Below are 16766 nucleotides of genomic sequence, written 5' to 3' on the forward strand. Positions count from 1 at the left end.
CTAAATGAGAAAAAATCCACTTATTGGTCACTATGGAGAAGCATTTCACCAACTCTAGTGAGGTGTTGTACTGCACCTGGCAACCTAAACATAACCTAACCCAAAACACTATTGAAAATTTATCTTGGAAAAACAAAAATTAACCTGACATCAGTCCTCACCTGTTCTTTCTGGATCTATTATAATTAATATGGTTTTTAAAGCTGACCTCACACCCTGAAGCTCCACCTGGCTCGCCTATCTTTTCCCTGAACCAGTTCTTCTCATGATCAAATTGTTTAGTTTTATATTTAAAAAATAATAACAGGCTAATACATATTTCACTAAACTAATTTAAGACCTCATCTGAGCTTTTTCAGCCTCTCCACTTTTCATTACTTCAACTAAGTCATTACTCTATGAACTACCATTCTCCTGATAAGATATTACACATATCTAATATACTGTCGTACATTTTGATAAATTATGATCAGGTTTTGCCCTTGTGCTGTGTGACTGCATTGTGCTGAAATGAGATAACAAAACATGTTGGCTAGTTTAGCTAACTTCTAGACAAAGTTAGCAGTTAAATATTGGATGAGTGACCATCCCAGGATTAAGATGACTGAACCAAAAAGATTTGGTTTTTATTTATGAAAGTAAACTGACAACAAGGAGATATAAACAAGCCATATTCATGGCAACATTCCCAACAGACTGTTTTACCTCATTCAAAAGAGTTTCTGACTCCTGCCGCTATCTCCGCCTCCCAAATACTCCCAAACACACTGTTCAGAGGAGGGCGGGGGAGCGCAGTGACATGACGCTATGTTGCGCCTTCAAAATAAAAGCACTTGAGTTACAGATTTAGTTTTTTTTTCCTCCGCAGTGTAATTTTTGGGTAGGACAAATGCGCCCGTCTCCAATATTGGGGGGGACATGTCCCCCCGGGTTGCTACGCCTATGGCGATCTTATTCTTTCGGTCACTACCCAAAGCTCGTGACCATAGGTGAGGGTAGGAACGTAAATTGACCGGTAAATTGACAGCTTCACTTTTACACTAATCTGCCTCTTCACCACAACAGACCGGTGCAGCGTCCGCATCACTGCAGAAGCAGCCCCGATCCATCTGTCCATCTCCCGCTCCCTTCTCCCGTCACTCGTGAATAAGACCCCAAGATACTTGAACTCCTCCACTGGGGGCAGGAACTCATCCCTGAACTGGAGAACGCACTCCACCCTTTTCCGGCTGAGGACCATGGCCTCAGAATTAGAGGTGCTGATTCTCATGCCAGCCGTTCACACTCAGCTGCGAACCCTTCCACTGCAAGCTGGAGGCCACCCCCTGATGAAGCTAACAGGACCGCATCATCTGCAAAGAGCAGAGATGAGACTCTGAGGCCACCAGAATTACAGCCACCTTGGACTGGCTGTAGTTCAAGAGGTAGAGCAGGTCACCTACTGATCGGAAGGTCAGTGGTTTGATTCCTGGCTACTCCAGGCTACATGCCAATGTATCCTTGGGCAAGATACTTAACCCCAATTTGCTCTCCGACGCAACCGTTGGAGTGCGAATGCCTGTGTATGTTAGATAATTAAAAGCACTTAGTTAATCATGGAAGTGCTTGTATGAATGGGTGTGCATGGGTAAATGTAAATGTGTTGTATAAGCGCTTTAAGTGCTCAGACTGAGTAGAAAAGCGCCATATAAGAACTAGTCCATTTACCAAGGAAGAAGCCTTCCGTCACCTGACTATGCCTAGAAATTCTGTCCATAACAATTATGAACAGAATCGGTGACAAAGGGCAGCCCTGACGGAGTCGAACACCCACAGGAAAGGAATCCAACTTATTACCGGCTTTACGGACCAAGCTCTCACTGCGGTTGTACAGAGACTGAATGGTCTGCTACAATGGGCCAGACACCCCATACTCCTGCAGGACCTCCCACAGGATACCCCGAGGGAATGCCAGTCGAATGCCTTCTCCAAGTCCACAAAGCACATGTAGACTGGTTGGGCAACTCTCACGCAAACTCAAATATCCTTGAGAGGATAAAGAGCTGGTCCAGTGTTTCGTGATCAGGACGAAAACTACATTGTTCCTCCTGGATCTGAGGTTCAACTAACGGGCGGACATTTGGATGTGACATTTTTATACTTATATATATATACTTATATAAAATAATCATCAGATTTATGAAATTGGCTAATTTTTCCCTGCTCCCACATGATAAGTTTTGTAAACTGTCAATAATGACTGAATGCAACTACTAGTAGTAGTATTCAGTTTAAATTTCTAAGACAACCAGCCCTTCATTATGTAGGGGGAATTCTTAATTTGTTCTAGTATGAACAAATTTAGGTACAAAAATATCCACGAATCATAGATTAGTGTGTGTACACCATTTGTGAAAGAGGCCCAATAAGAGCAAGTACTGATTTTGAAAGCTTTTATAAGGCAGTAGCAGACAGTAACAAATTATTTTCCACACTGACAAATTATGAGTGATCTATCAATGGAGAGGGGAATTAGAAAATATATAATTTTTAGGTATATCATATCAAGTATACAGAGCACTGAAACAGAGTTTGTGTATGCTTCTCCCCATTTACTCACCAACATATCCTGGTGTTCCACATGCTGTAGACATCACACCATGCTCCAATGTCTTAGACAGACCGAAGTCACTGATCATAATCTTGGCATTTTCATCTGTACTATAGTACAGCAGGTTCTCAGGCTGCTTGAAGAGAAAAAGCAAGTCACAAAATAAAGAAAATGTAAAAAGATGTGATAATGCATCACTGCATGACTTGTCCATGTTAGCCAACATGTAGGCCAGATGTTCTCAAATTGTACCTGTCATCTTAACAATATACCTAAAATCTTCTAATACACTCACCAAAAATCTGTTGAAGACGTTTTACCAAATGTCTTAATATCTGGGATTTTCATTTTTCTTGTGAGTGCATAAAAATCTGTCTAGTTATATGTTATAGTTTATCTTTATGTGTGTGCATGTGTGTGCCTTACCTTAAGGTCCCTATGTACAATGCTGTTTTCATGCAGGTAGCTGACAGCTTGCAACACCTGATTGATCACTTTGCTGGCATCCTTCTCGGTGTAAACCCCTTTGTCTAAAATGCGATCAAACAGCTCCCCACCTGATACCCTGTATGGACAGAAGAATCTTGAGTGCCTCTATCTTCAGAACTTCTGCAGGACTATACACTAAGGTGTAGGAGTCCAGGTTTGGATAAATTCATCAAATGTTGTGATAACTTATACTTAAAACTCAATGGCTGCATTCAATAATGCGTTAATCACCTTATAAGAAACTTCTGATCCTTGATATATATTTTATGTATATAGTGTTTTCTATTCTATTTTATTTAATGTTGTTACCATGTACAAAAAATAAGTCCACACACCAAATTATACAAAGATTTCTGAAATAAACTGAAGAATTGGAGCTGGTGAATATCATTTATTATCTCTGAGAAACACACTCACAGTAAAAATGAAAAGTTCTGACATCAAAGCTAATACCAAAAAGAAAAGATAACAAACCATGAGAAAAAGAAGAAAACCCGTAGATAACAGGAGCACTTGATCTGTCAGCCCAAGAAAAAAACACTCACAGCAGTTATAGAAAAACATCCATATTCTCCATTATCCATGGGATAGTGGCAAGAATTTAGACATGTGATGACATCCAGCAATGATAATCATTTTTAATAAATGATAAAGATATGTATTAGAATATATTTGAAAAGAAAAGTTAAAGCCTACCCTTTTCACTTATTTTGTGTTTTTATACACTGTATTGTTGTAAGTATTCGCTCATCTGCCTTCACATGCATATGACCTTGAGTGACATCCCATTCTTAATCCATATGATCAAAATATGAAATCAGCAACAAAAAAAAAATCTGGAATATCAGCAATTGAAATCTATCATACAGGGAAGACTCAATCTCAATCAACTGAACTTAGAAATACCTACATGGGTAACAGAATTTCTAAATTTCTTTACCCCAAAATGGTTATTTTGGCTCACCACTAGCATTTCTAATGGCTTCAACTTTTCTGGGAAAGCTTTCCACAACGTTTAGAAGTGTGTTTATGGGAATTTTTGACTATTCTTCTATTAGTATATTTGTGAGGTCAGACACTGATGTTGGATAAGAAGGCCTGGCTCACAGTCTCTGCTCTAATTCATCCCAAAGGTGTTTAGTTGGGTGAGGTCAGAACTCTGCAGGCCAGTTAAATTCTTCCACACCAAATTCGCTCATCTATGTCTTTATGGACCTTGCTTTGTTCACTGCTGCATAGTCATGTCAGACCAGAAAAGGGCCACCCTAAAACTCTTCCAGCAAAGTTGGGAGCATGAAATTGTCCAAAATGTCTTGGTATGCTGAAACATTAAGTGTTCCTTTCACTGGAACTAAGGGGCCGAGCCCAACTCCTGAAAAACAACCACACACCATACAGTAATCCCCCCTCCACCAAACTTTACACTAACACAATGCAATAAGACAAGTACTTTTCTCCTGCCAACTGCCAAACTCATACTCATCCATCAGATGGCAAGATGGAGAAGTGTGATTGGTCATTCCAGAGAACATGTTTTCACTGCTCTAGAATGCTTTACATTGCACTTAGTGATGTAAGGCTGGGATGCAGCTCCTTGGCCATGGAAACCCATTCCATGATGCTCTCTATGCACTGTTCTTGAGCTAATATGAAAGCCACATGAAGTTTGGAGGGCTGTAGCAACTGACTGCAGAAAGTTGGCAACCTCTGTGCACTATGTGCCTCAGTATCAAATGACCTTGCGCTATGATTTTACATGTTCTACCACTTTGTGGCTGAGTTGCTGTCGTTCCCTACTGCTTCCACTTTATTATAATACCACTAACAGTTGACTGTGGAATATTTAGTAGTAGGGAAATGTCACAATTGGACTTCTTGCAAAGGTGGCATCTACGTGAGTTTCTGAGTGCCTAAGAACAACCATTCTTTCACAAATGTTTGTCAAAGCAGTCTGCATGCCTAGGTGCTTGGTTTTATACACTTGTGGCCATGGAAATGATTGGAACATATGAATTCAATGATTTGGATGGCTGAGTGAATAATTTTGGCAATATAGTGTATATAATGCAAGTGATTATCTGTAATTATCTATTGATTATCTGTGATTATCTATTGAATTCTAATACTGAGCATTTGGAAAACTCTACATAATGACCAAAATAATCATAATAATGACTAATTAATATTATGATTACAAGCTGATACAGGTTTTCTGCTGTATAATAATGTCAAATAGTGAGAAGTAATAGTATTTCTCAAACCGTAACACAAAGAAGGATGTTTTAATAAGTTAATGATATTAAGGAGCAATATACAGCAGTGTTAATTTTTTCAGTGCGGGTTTTTGGCAATACTGCCAAACTTTACCATGAATTCAAGCTAATTTTAGAGAGAAAGCCTATACCATACCATACCATACACAATATATACTAGTATTATTACTTCTGTCAAAGAGGTTATGTTTCTGTTAGTGTTTGCATGTGTGCATGTCTTTTGTGTAAACACAACAGTTCTGTAGGGGTGCAGACTGTGGTCATGTTAAAAATACATTCAAATTTGGTTTATAACCACCAAGATCTTTAAGGTCAACTTAATGATTTATTGGTTAAAATTGGACCAAAAAAACCCCTTATAACTAATAAAGTATAATTCTTACATGTGAGGTGTGTATTGTCAACGTATAGAAAGTACCATATAAAAATTTTAAATATGTCACATTTGACCTCTTCTTCGAGGTCAAATAGGGTTCAATTCAATTTCAGTTCAATTCAATTTTATTTATATAGCACCAAATCACCACGAAGTAACCTCAAAACACTTCATATTGTAAGATAAAGACCCTACAATAATACAGAGAATACTCCAACAATCAAACGACCCCCTATGAGCAAATGGCGACAGTGGGAAAGAAAAACTCCCTTTTAAGAGGAAGAAACCGCCAGAAAAACCAGGCTCGGGGAGGGGCAGCAATCTCCCCCAACTGTTTGGAGGTGAGGGGAGAGACAGGTGGTGTGGAAGACAGGCAGGGATTATTACTGATTAAATGCATAGTAGTGTATAAACACTGAGTGAAAAAAGATGAATGAAGAAGGAACACTTAACAGTGGTTAGCACTCTTGCCTCAGAGCAAGAAGGTCCTGGGTCTGTCTCCACCATGGCGAGGACCTTTCTGTGTGGAGTTTGCATGTTCTTCCCATTTGCGCATGGGTTAGAGAGGCTCTACTACCATTCTAGTTTTAAATACCCTAGAAAACCACAAGTAAGCCTGCTGTCTAGGAGTGCAGTGCTTTATTGGGGTGCTATAGTACTATGAGGTCTTTAAGCTAGGATGGGGCACCATTTTCAAGACCTTGGTATGTGAGAAGAAGGATTTTTAATTCAATTCTGGATTTAACAGGGAGGTAATCAAGAGAAGCCATCCATTCATTTTCTTCCAGTTATCCTTTCAGGGTCACGGGTGGGCTGGAGCCTATCCCAACTGTCATAGGGCAAGAGGAAGGGCCCTGGAGAGGTCACTAGCCTGTCACGGGGCTCATACAGAGAGACAGACAACCATTCATAGTCACATCTATGCCCAATTTAGAATTATCAGTTAACCTGACCCCACTAAGTGCATGTCTTTGGAGTAAGGGAGGAAACCGGAGAAAACCCATGCAAACATGGGAAGAACATGCAAACGCCACACAGAAAGGTCCTGGGCAAGGTGAATTCAGACCCAGGACCTTCTTGCTGTGAGGCAACAGTGCTAACCACTATTCCACCATGCTGCCCTGAAGGAAACACAATATCAGAGAAATGCAAAAAAGCAGTCCTACATATTTGTTTAATATGTAGGACTACGGGGTGGCTGTAGCTCAGTAGGTAGAGCAGGTCACCTACTGATTGGAAGGTCAGTGGTTCAATTCCTGGCTACTGCAGGCTGCATGCCAATGTATCCTTGGGCAAGATACTTAACCCCAAGTTGCTCTCCGACCGTTCCGTCGGAGTATGAATGTGAGTGAATGTTAGATAATTAAAGCACTTAGCTTAATTAATTAATCATGGAAGTGCTTGTATGCATGGGTAAATGTAAAATGTGTTGTGTAAGCGCTTTGAGTGCTCATATCTGAGTAGAAAAGCGCTATATAAGAACTAGTCCATTTATGTGCATTGAAGGACATATCCTTGTCAAAAATGACTCCAAGATTCCTCACAGTGTTACTGGAGGCCAAGGCAATGCCATCCAGAGTAAATGTCTGGTTAGACATCATGTTTCTAAGATCTTTAGGGCCCAGTACAATAGCTATTTCATTTAGGGTGGCTGTGGCTCAGTAGGTAGAGCAGGTCATCTACTAATCGGAAGGTTGGTGGTTCAGTTCCTGGCTACAGTATATATGCCAAAGGTGTCTAATAGACATGATGATGGTTTGAAATAACTATTAAACTTCCATAAAATGTCTTAACTTTAAAACAATGTTTAAAATATTACTGCCTTTGTTTGTATTGGCAACATTAAGGAAAAGAGACTGGTATGCAGATTCTAAATATCACATTATAGTTTGCATCTAAATTTGACATTTGAGATTTAACCTCTGACCTCTTGTTCAAGGGATAATAGAAAATATTTCAAACTAACTATGCAGCTACTCTAGTATATATTATTGTCATGATCCTGGGCCGTTTGCCCAGTGTGCCTTATCTTTCCTTGAGTTGTGTTTGTAGTTATGTATTAGAATTTTAGTTTGCCTTTGTTTTCTGTTTAGTTATCTGTGTTAGTTCCTGTTTCCCTCATGCTGTCTTCTCCATGGTCTGTGTTCTGGGGCCTATTCCAGGAAGCAGGTTTAGCTACAACTCTGGGTTTGTTAACCATAAAATGAGGGAAACTCAGGTTTTCCATTTCAGAAAGAGCCCTAACCCCAACTCTGAGTCAGTTACCGGGGTAACAAACTCTGTGAACCTAACCTGCTTGCTGACAGGTTTTATCCAACAAACTCTGAGTGTCTCTCTGACTCCTGCCACACCTGAACCACCTGTCTGACACTGTTATTCATTTCCTCATTCATAAAGTGGCCTTCAGAGTGTCAGCAAATTCATCTGCAGACATTTATGTTTCTACAGTTCTTTATTTTTGTACATAACACGAAGCTTTTACAGTCGTTCACTCGTCAACAGGCTGTAAAAATGGGGACAGCGATGATGTCACAGATTTATAATGAGCGCAGCTGCAGCTGGCAGACTGGCAGTCAGTTCCTCTGAAACATTTACTGTAGTTACTGTAGCATCACTGTTACATCAGAATCAGAAATCAGAATCAGAAATACTTTATTGATCCCAGAGGGAAGTTTCTGTTGTTACAGCTGCAACCGTTTCATTTAAATGAATAAAACCAAAACAAAATAACATACACTAAAGGCATAAAAATATAAAGCCTAATGAGATAATTTGGCTATATACACACATCTAAATCTATACATATATAAAACTTGTGAGTACATCACACTGTATGAAGCTTTAGACACTGATCAGTGATCAATGATCGATCATTGGTCATGTTGTAAAAGATCACTGATGGGAAAATGTCTGGATCCTGGAGCTGATATGAATGTTGAGTGAAGATGAGGCTGAAATAATCTGAAGACTTGAAAACTGAACTAAATGGATTTAAAGTGACTTAAATCAACATTTTGAAAGTTTTGATGAAATTCAGAGTATGAATCTCAACATATTTTCCACTGAAAATCACCTAAATCGGTGATCATAGGCTCTGTAACGGATTTGCAAATTGTGTCCAAGTCCACCTGCACAGCAGGAGGTTCCAAATGGATCAGGAACACTGATTCAGACCGGAAAAGGTCCAGATCCAGTTCAAATTCCAGTCATTTCCCAGCTCATCCAGTCTGGATCTGTTCATAATGGATTCATTTTCCCGCCACGATCTGCATTCTTTAATTAAAATGTCTCATCCTCCCAAACTGTACTGAAATATTTCAAATCTATAAAGCTGAGACATTCATTATAACGTGTTTGCTTTTATTGTTAAATCTTCACATTCATTACAGACTTGGAAAACTGCCCTGAATGTTTTCAGCTAAATATGAAACTATGACTGACCTCTGACCTTTAACAGTAACTCAGTGAAACATCTCTGCCGTGGCTGTCAGAGATCAGTGAAGCTGATCTTAGATCAGATAAAAAATGGTTAAACTGGATCAACAGATTACATTTTTACTGAATAATTATTTAAACAATTAAATGTTTATAAACTGAACTGTCATGAACTGCAGCAAAAACAGTTTTTATTAGATAACAAACTGACCTGAGGTCAGCTCCTCCCTCGGGGTCTGCTGCTGTCTCAGTCTCTAACACACAGGTTGATCAGTAAACTCAGTCTGAGCTGTTTCTCCACATTTCTATCTTCACTTTCTGTTTCCTGCATTTTGTCCATCAGGCTGCAGCTGAATAATTAGATTTTATAAATCAAATGTAAAATTAGGATTCAGCTTCATCTGATGAAATTCAAGTTGTGTAAATGATAACTGTGTTGGAACTGTTTTTGTGCTGTTGTCTCTCCGAGCCTGTGGGGGTGCAGGTTTTCACAATGTGCTATGTTGGGCTGATTTGTAAATAGAAGAAGTGAACGGAAGTAGTTTTTCTCAGGAGGTAGAGAAAGCATGGTGCATCTCTGCCAACCCAAAACCATCTGCTCCTTCATATTCCTTTGAGTGGCAATATGAGTACGTTTCAAGGTTGTACGTGTTTGTAAGATGTTAAGTATGTGATTACTGAAATAAGTTTGAGATGTTGTTATGTGGTATGTGTCGATATAGTGAGATCCGATCTGAATTCCTGTAATGCGACCGCTAAGTTGAAATGAACCCTTTAATGTGCCTTATATAACAAAGGAGATGCTTATCTGATTTAAGTGGACATATTATAATTTGTATACTGAGTACTTTTTCTGTATTTTGTATTGTTTCAGTTTCACACTTTTACATTAAATCCTGTCCAACTACAACACGTACCTTTTCCTTGGAGGAAGTGATGTAAGACAGAGTTTAGCTGGCTGTGAATCTCAATATAGGACACGGGGTCACATTGAGTGCAACAGTACAGTGAAATCATAGCACTCGACAAGGGTCCATGAGTGGCAGTCAACTTGACCATGGAGAAATCAGATGCTGAAGAGCAAGGCAACGAGGAAACAAAGTCCACTCACTCAGTGGCATCTGCAAAGTCTTCGGGGAAACTTACCATTAGGTCATCAACAGGATGTTCAAGTAAGTCATCAGCCTCAACCCAAGCTAGTATGGAGGCAGCTCGGACACAAGCAGAAGCGCAAGCAGCAAAAGCCTGATTAGCCTACGCGGAAAAGGAGATGAGCATTAAGATAGAAAAGGCCCGTTTAGAAGCGTCTCTCGACGTACTCAATCTCCAAAAGGAAGCTGATGCAGCCGTGGCTAAAGTAGAGGTGATGGAGGCAGCAGCAGCTCAATTTGGCATAGCGGAACCAAAGGAAGAGTTGACATTTTTGGCTCAACAAACAACCCCAGAGGAAAAAGTGAGTGAGTATGTGAATAAGCACAATTATACTGACCTGGCTCAAGACAATAGAGATACATTTCAGCATGATGACAGCAATTATCAAAATGAACAATGTGAACGACCAGTAGTGTACACACCTCGCAGTCCCAAACAAGAACTGATGCAATACCCGTTTATGCCACAACGGGGACTAAGCCCACACAATAATGCTGACAGCACAACGAGTGACCTAGCCAGATTTCTAGCTAAGAGCCAGCTAGTAACTGGAGGACTGTCGGAATTTGATGATAAGCCAAAGAGTTACCTTTGCCAGATTCAGAGTACCATTAAGGACTAGGGTTTAATATTTTTCCCGAAAATGAGATGAATCAAATCTTGGGAAAAGATGAGTCATTTCCCGGGAATCCCGGGGAAAAGTCTTTTTTGTTTTTTTTTTTAATTAGGCCTTCTGTAGCCAGTGTCAGGCTTAACCTATTTTAATATTGTAGAGGTAGCTTTCCAGCTATGTCCTGTTATGCCCAGTAGGGGGCAACGTTGGCTTGATTGATGCAATAAAACCTACATCTCGGCATTCGAGTGCTTGAGCTATGCGGTGTTGTATCGTTCCTCAACACTCCCTTAACAAATATGATTTGAATATTCCTGCATTGTACATGGAATTATACCAAGCTATTTTACAATTGCTGGTGCAAAACAATACGGTTCATCTCCACACAGCATTGATAAAGGCTCAGCCACTTGGGCTGTCCACAATGCACACTGTTCCACAGGCATATTTTATAGGCTATATAATGCGACTTTTTTCCCGGTTTCCCGTCTTAACGTTTCCCGGGAAACGGGAAATGGTTCTGATCGCATTTCCCGGGAATCCCGGGTACCGGGATTAAACCCTATTAAGGACCTTACAGCCAGTGAAGAAATGAATCTACTCAAAGTGGTTGGGACCTGAGTCTTCTGAACATGCCAAGAGACTGAAAGCAATTAACATAAAGCATCCACCTGCCGGTTTGAACATGATATGGTCGGGACTAGAAGAATGTTATGGCTCACCAGAGGCAATAGAAAACTCCCTGTTTGCTAGGATACAAACCTTTCCAAAGCTCTCTAGTAAAGAACCACACAAGCTTCGTGATCTGTCAGATCTGCTGTGTGAACTCCAAGCGGCAAAACTAGATGGATATTTACCAGGGTTAAGTTACCTTGACACAGCCAGGGAAGTAGGCCCAATAGTGGAGAAGCTGCCCTTCCATCTGAAGAGAAATGGACAATGGTGGGTTCAAAGTTTTAAAAAAGACCACCATGTTAGCTTCCCACCCTTCTCAGTCTTTGTGGAATTTGTGAAAGGTCAAGCCAAAGCAAGGAATGACCCAAGCTTCGCCACAACTTTCAACACAATGACTCTCTCGCATATCAATCACACATCCAGCTACAAAAAAGGGAAATCAAGAGGTAACTACAACCAAAAGCTATCAGTCACAGTGCACAAGACAGATGTAGCATCAGAGGGATCCAGGACCAAAGAAGCAGGTGAAGACATTAAAAGACAGTGTCCTATACATCACAAACCCCACCTACTTAAAAGATGCAGGGGTTTCAGAACTATGCTGCTTGACGACAGGAAAAGGCTGCTCAAATACAATAACATCTGCTATCGCTGCCTTGCTTCCACCAGCCACCGAGAGAAAGACTGTACGTCACGATTAAGTGTGAAGAGTGCGACAGTGAGAAACACTTGGCAGCTCTTCACCCTGGCCCCGCTCCACAAATGTCCAAGCCTCCCTCATTCCATAGAGAGCATGGCGGGGAGCAAACAAATGCACAGGACTCAGATGTTACTGCCACATGTACATAGGTAAGTGGAAACGAAATCGCAGTTAAATCCTGTTCTAAGATCTGCTTGGTGCAAGTCTATCCCAAAGGTCAGCGAGACAACATCTAGACAGCAGCCTGATGGACAAGAATGTATGCAATAATCGACGATCAAAGCAACCAGTCTCTTGCAAAGACAGAGTTTTTTCACATATTTGATATACAAGGCCTAACTGAACCATACACACTGAAAACCTGTAGTGGTATAACACAAGTGACTGGTAGAAGAGCGTGTGACTACATAGTTGAGTCATTAGATGGAAAAATGAGTTTTCCTCTCCCCACTCTCATAGAGTGCAATGCCATCCCCAACAATAGGGAAGAGATACCCACTGTAAAAGCTGCTTTACACCACTGCCATCTGAAAGCAATAGCTTCTGAAATACTGCCTCTCGACCCAAGTGCAGATATACTGTTGCTAATAGGACGAAACCTTCTGAGAGCTCACAGGGAGCAAATTAACAGCAAACACAATGACCCATTTGCACAGAAGCTTGACCTGGGCTGCGTCATCATCGGTGAGGTGTGTCTTGGCAACGTTCACAAGCCAAGTGAAGTGAACGCTCTGAAAACACATGTATTGGACAATGGCCGCCCAAGCTATCTCACTCCCTGCAACAGTCGCTTCAGTGTGAAGGAGGACTTTAGTCTGAGCCAAGCCAAAACCATTTCCAATAAATTGCTACCTGTTCATCCACACGAAAAGCTCACAGCTGAGAATTTAGGAGAGGCTGTGTTTTGTCGCACCAATAAAGATAATCAGATCGCTCATTCTGTTGAAGACATGATCTTCCTGAAGAAGATGGAAGGATTCTGACACTAACAGCTGGGTTGCACCACTCCCATTTCAAACCCCCAGACGCAAACTTCCTGACAATCAGTCGTATGCCTACCAGCGGCTCATGTCCCTGTGACGTACGCACGACAAGAAACCAGAAATGAAAGCACACTTTGTTGAATACATGCAGAAAATGCTCGACAACCAACATGCAGAACTTGCACCACCTCACAACAAATACAAAGAGAACTGGTATCTCCCGATATTTGGTGTATACCATCCACAAAAGCCAGGAAAGATACGTGTGGTGTTTGATTCAAGCATGTGGTTTGATGGGAGTGTCCCTCAACGACATACTGCTTTCTGGCCCGGACCTGAACAACACACTTTTGGGTGTGCTGCTTCGCTTCAGGAAAGAACCTGTCGCCATCACTGCTGACATCAAACAAATGTTCTACTGCTTTGTAGTCCAGGAAGATCACAGAGATTACCTTCGCTTCCTGTGGTACGAAGACAACGACCTCACCAAAGAGGTAGTAGACTATCAAATGAGGGTTCACGTCTTCAGTAACAGTCCCTCCCCAGCAGTGGCGATCTATGGGCTGAGAATGGCAGCAAAGGAGGCAGAAAGTGAATACGGAACTGATGCCCAAAACTTCATAGAGAAAGACTTCTATGTGGACGATGCATTAAAGTCCTTCTCAACCAAAGCTGAGGCTATTGACGTCTTACAGAGAGCTCAAAAAAATGCTTGCCCTCTCAAATCTACGTCTCCACAAGATTGTTTCCAACAAAGTGGAAATAGTGAATGCTTTCCCCCCTGAGGATAGGGCCAAAGATATCAAAGATCTCGATTTAACAACTGATGAGCTTCCAGTCCAATGCAGCTTAGGAGTGAGTTGGAATGCCGTATCGGACACGTTTATATTCCATGTTCCACAGGAGCAGAAACCCTTCACTCGCCGTGGTGTACTCTTGACAGTAAACAGCTTGTTCGATCCTCTTGGCTTGCTTGCACCTGTAACCATCAAAGGCAGACTTCTTCTCAGAGAGCTCTCCAGCAGGAACCTTGAGTGGGACAGCCCGTTGCCACAAGACATGTATGATGATTGGAGAAGATGGCACGATTCACTACAGAGTCTCACAACCCTACACATTCCTCGTACCTATGTCACATTCTCCATCTCACAAGCCACCTTCATCGAGCTTTGTCTGTTCTCAGATGCCTCAGAGAAAGCCATCACAACAGTGGCCTACCTGAAGGTCACACGTGAAGATGGGCACAAAAAAGTTGGGTTTGTGATGGGTAAGGCCAAACTGGCTCCTGTACCAGAGCTCACCATTCCCCAATTAGAGCTTTGAACAGCAGTGCTTGCTGTGGAGATGTCGGAGATGTCGTGTACAGAGGCTCAAGCTGTCTTCCCTACCAGACCAGTGGAGATATGTACCGACAGACCACAATCCCGCTGATCATGGCTCCCAGTCTGTAGCAGCAGAGAAACTTGCTAGTACCTCATGGTTGTACGGCCCAGCATTTCTTCTCAACCATGGGAGCATTTCCCTAGAAAAAGGCCAATCTGAACTTGTCGATCCAGAGTTAGATGTTGAAATTCGACAGAATGTGACTGTGCTTGTGACCACAACTGCTCCAGGTGCCTTAGGTTCATCCTGCTTTGAAAGGTTTTCAAAATGGACTTCCCTTGTCAAAGCAGTGGTCTACCTCCATCACATCTCTCACAGTTTCAAGTCCAAAGATGGTGGCGGTTGTAGCAGCTGGCACCTTTGTAAGGTGAGTGTCACAGGTGAAGCTTTAACTCAAGCAGAGTACACAATCATCAGGTGTGTCCAGCATGAAGTTTACGCAGAAAAAATAAAGTGTATCATGGCAAAACGAGACATACCACGCAACAGTTCCCTTCATAAACTTAATCCCATGATTGATCGCGAAAACTTGCTGTGTGTAGGAGGACGACTTGCAGAGTCCAACTTGCCAAGTCATGAAGCCAACCCTCTTCTGATACCAGGAAAGCATCACATTGCTACACTGTTCATTCAGTATCACCATGAAGCCGTCCAGCACCAAGGAAGACACTTCACTGAGGGAGCTGTGAGAGCAAGTGGCTTATGGATAGTTGGTGCTAAGAGATCCATCAGCAGTGTAATACACAAATGTGTCACCTGCAGAAAGCTTCGAGGCAGAACAGAGCAACAAATTATGGCAGACTTGCCTGCTGACCGCTTACAGAGTAGTCCACCATTTTCTTTTGTTGGCCTTGATGTATTTGGACCGTAGGATGTTACAACACGCCGCACTAAAGGTGGTCAAACTAACAGCAAGAGATGGGCTGTCTTGTTCACTTGCATGTCTACAAGGGCCATTCATATTGAAGTGATTGAAACTTTGAGCTCATCCAGTTTTATCAATGCTCTTTGTAGATTTTTTGCAATCAGGGGCCCCGCTAAGCAGTTAATATCAGACTGCGGAACCAATTTCATTGGTGCCTCCAAGGAACTGAAGCTGGATCCTCCCAAGCCTGGTAAGACAAGTGTGGAGGACTACTTACACAAAAAGAGGTGTTCCTGGGTGTTCAGTGCTCCCCACTCATCTCACATGGGTGGGACCTGGGAGCATATGATAGGCATCTCATGACGCATCCTAGACTCAATGCTCCTACAAGCAGGGAACCCTACTCTAACTCACGAGGTCCTGACAACGTTAATGGCCGAGGTCACGGCTATTGTTAACGTGAGGCCCTTGGTACCGGTTTCCTCAGATCCAGAGGCCCCTTTGATCCTGACCCCTTTGACTCTACTCACCCAGAAGCTTGGTCCAATCCCAACTCCACCTGGGGACTTCACCAAGGCCGACATGTATAAACATCAGTGGAAGAGAGTTCAAGCCCTTGCTGACACATTCTGGGCCAGATGGCAGAAAGAATACCTCAACATGCTCCAGAGTCGTCAGAAATGGCAGCGCAACAAACCAAACTTGAAGGAAGGGGACATGATCCTTCCAAAAGACAAGGAACTGAAAAGAAATGAATGGCCTATGGGAGTCATTGTGAAGACCCTTCCGAGCAGAGATGGAGTTGTCAGGAAAGTGGAAGTGAAGGTTACACATGACAAGACTACCAAGATCTTCTATAGCCCTTTTTCGGACTGTATCCTTCTTTTGTCTCTAAGAGATTAGTTCAGTGTTTAAATAGATTATAGTGGCATTCTTACAATAATGCCAGGTGGGGAGTGTGTTGGAACTCTTTTTGTGTTGTTGTCTCTCCGAGCCTGTGGGGGGCACAGGTTTTCACAATGTGCTATGTTGGGCTGATTTGTAAATAGAAGAAGTGAACGGAAGTAGTTTTTCTCAGGAGGTAGAGAAAGCATGGTGCATCTCTGCCAACCCAAAACCATCCGCTCCTTCACATCCCTTTGAGTGGCAATATGAGTACGTTTCAAGGTTGTATGTGTTTGTAAGATGTTAAGTATGTGATTACTGAAATAAGTTTGAGATGTTATGTGGTA

The 16766-nt window shown here is 41.8% G+C and overlaps 1 protein-coding gene across 3 annotated transcripts in view; it reads right to left on the reverse strand.

Annotated features, from left to right (window-relative positions):
• camk1ga (calcium/calmodulin-dependent protein kinase IGa) overlaps positions 1–16766 on the reverse strand; it is a 37480-nt gene that overhangs the window by 12384 nt on the left and 8330 nt on the right. For 2 of the 3 annotated variants that reach the window (XM_030728582.1, XM_030728584.1), the window contains 2 exons: positions 3017–3155; positions 2600–2726 (listed from right to left, as the gene is read on the reverse strand). In XM_030728582.1, the coding sequence (XP_030584442.1) occupies positions 2600–2726; positions 3017–3155 (266 nt within the window). The remainder of the gene's footprint in view (positions 1–2599; positions 2727–3016; positions 3156–16766) is intronic. The other variant, XM_030728583.1, reaches the window with a different exon arrangement.

The sequence above is a fragment of the Archocentrus centrarchus genome, chromosome 5 (assembly GCF_007364275.1).
Source record: "Archocentrus centrarchus isolate MPI-CPG fArcCen1 chromosome 5, fArcCen1, whole genome shotgun sequence".
NCBI lineage: Eukaryota > Metazoa > Chordata > Actinopteri > Cichliformes > Cichlidae > Archocentrus > Archocentrus centrarchus.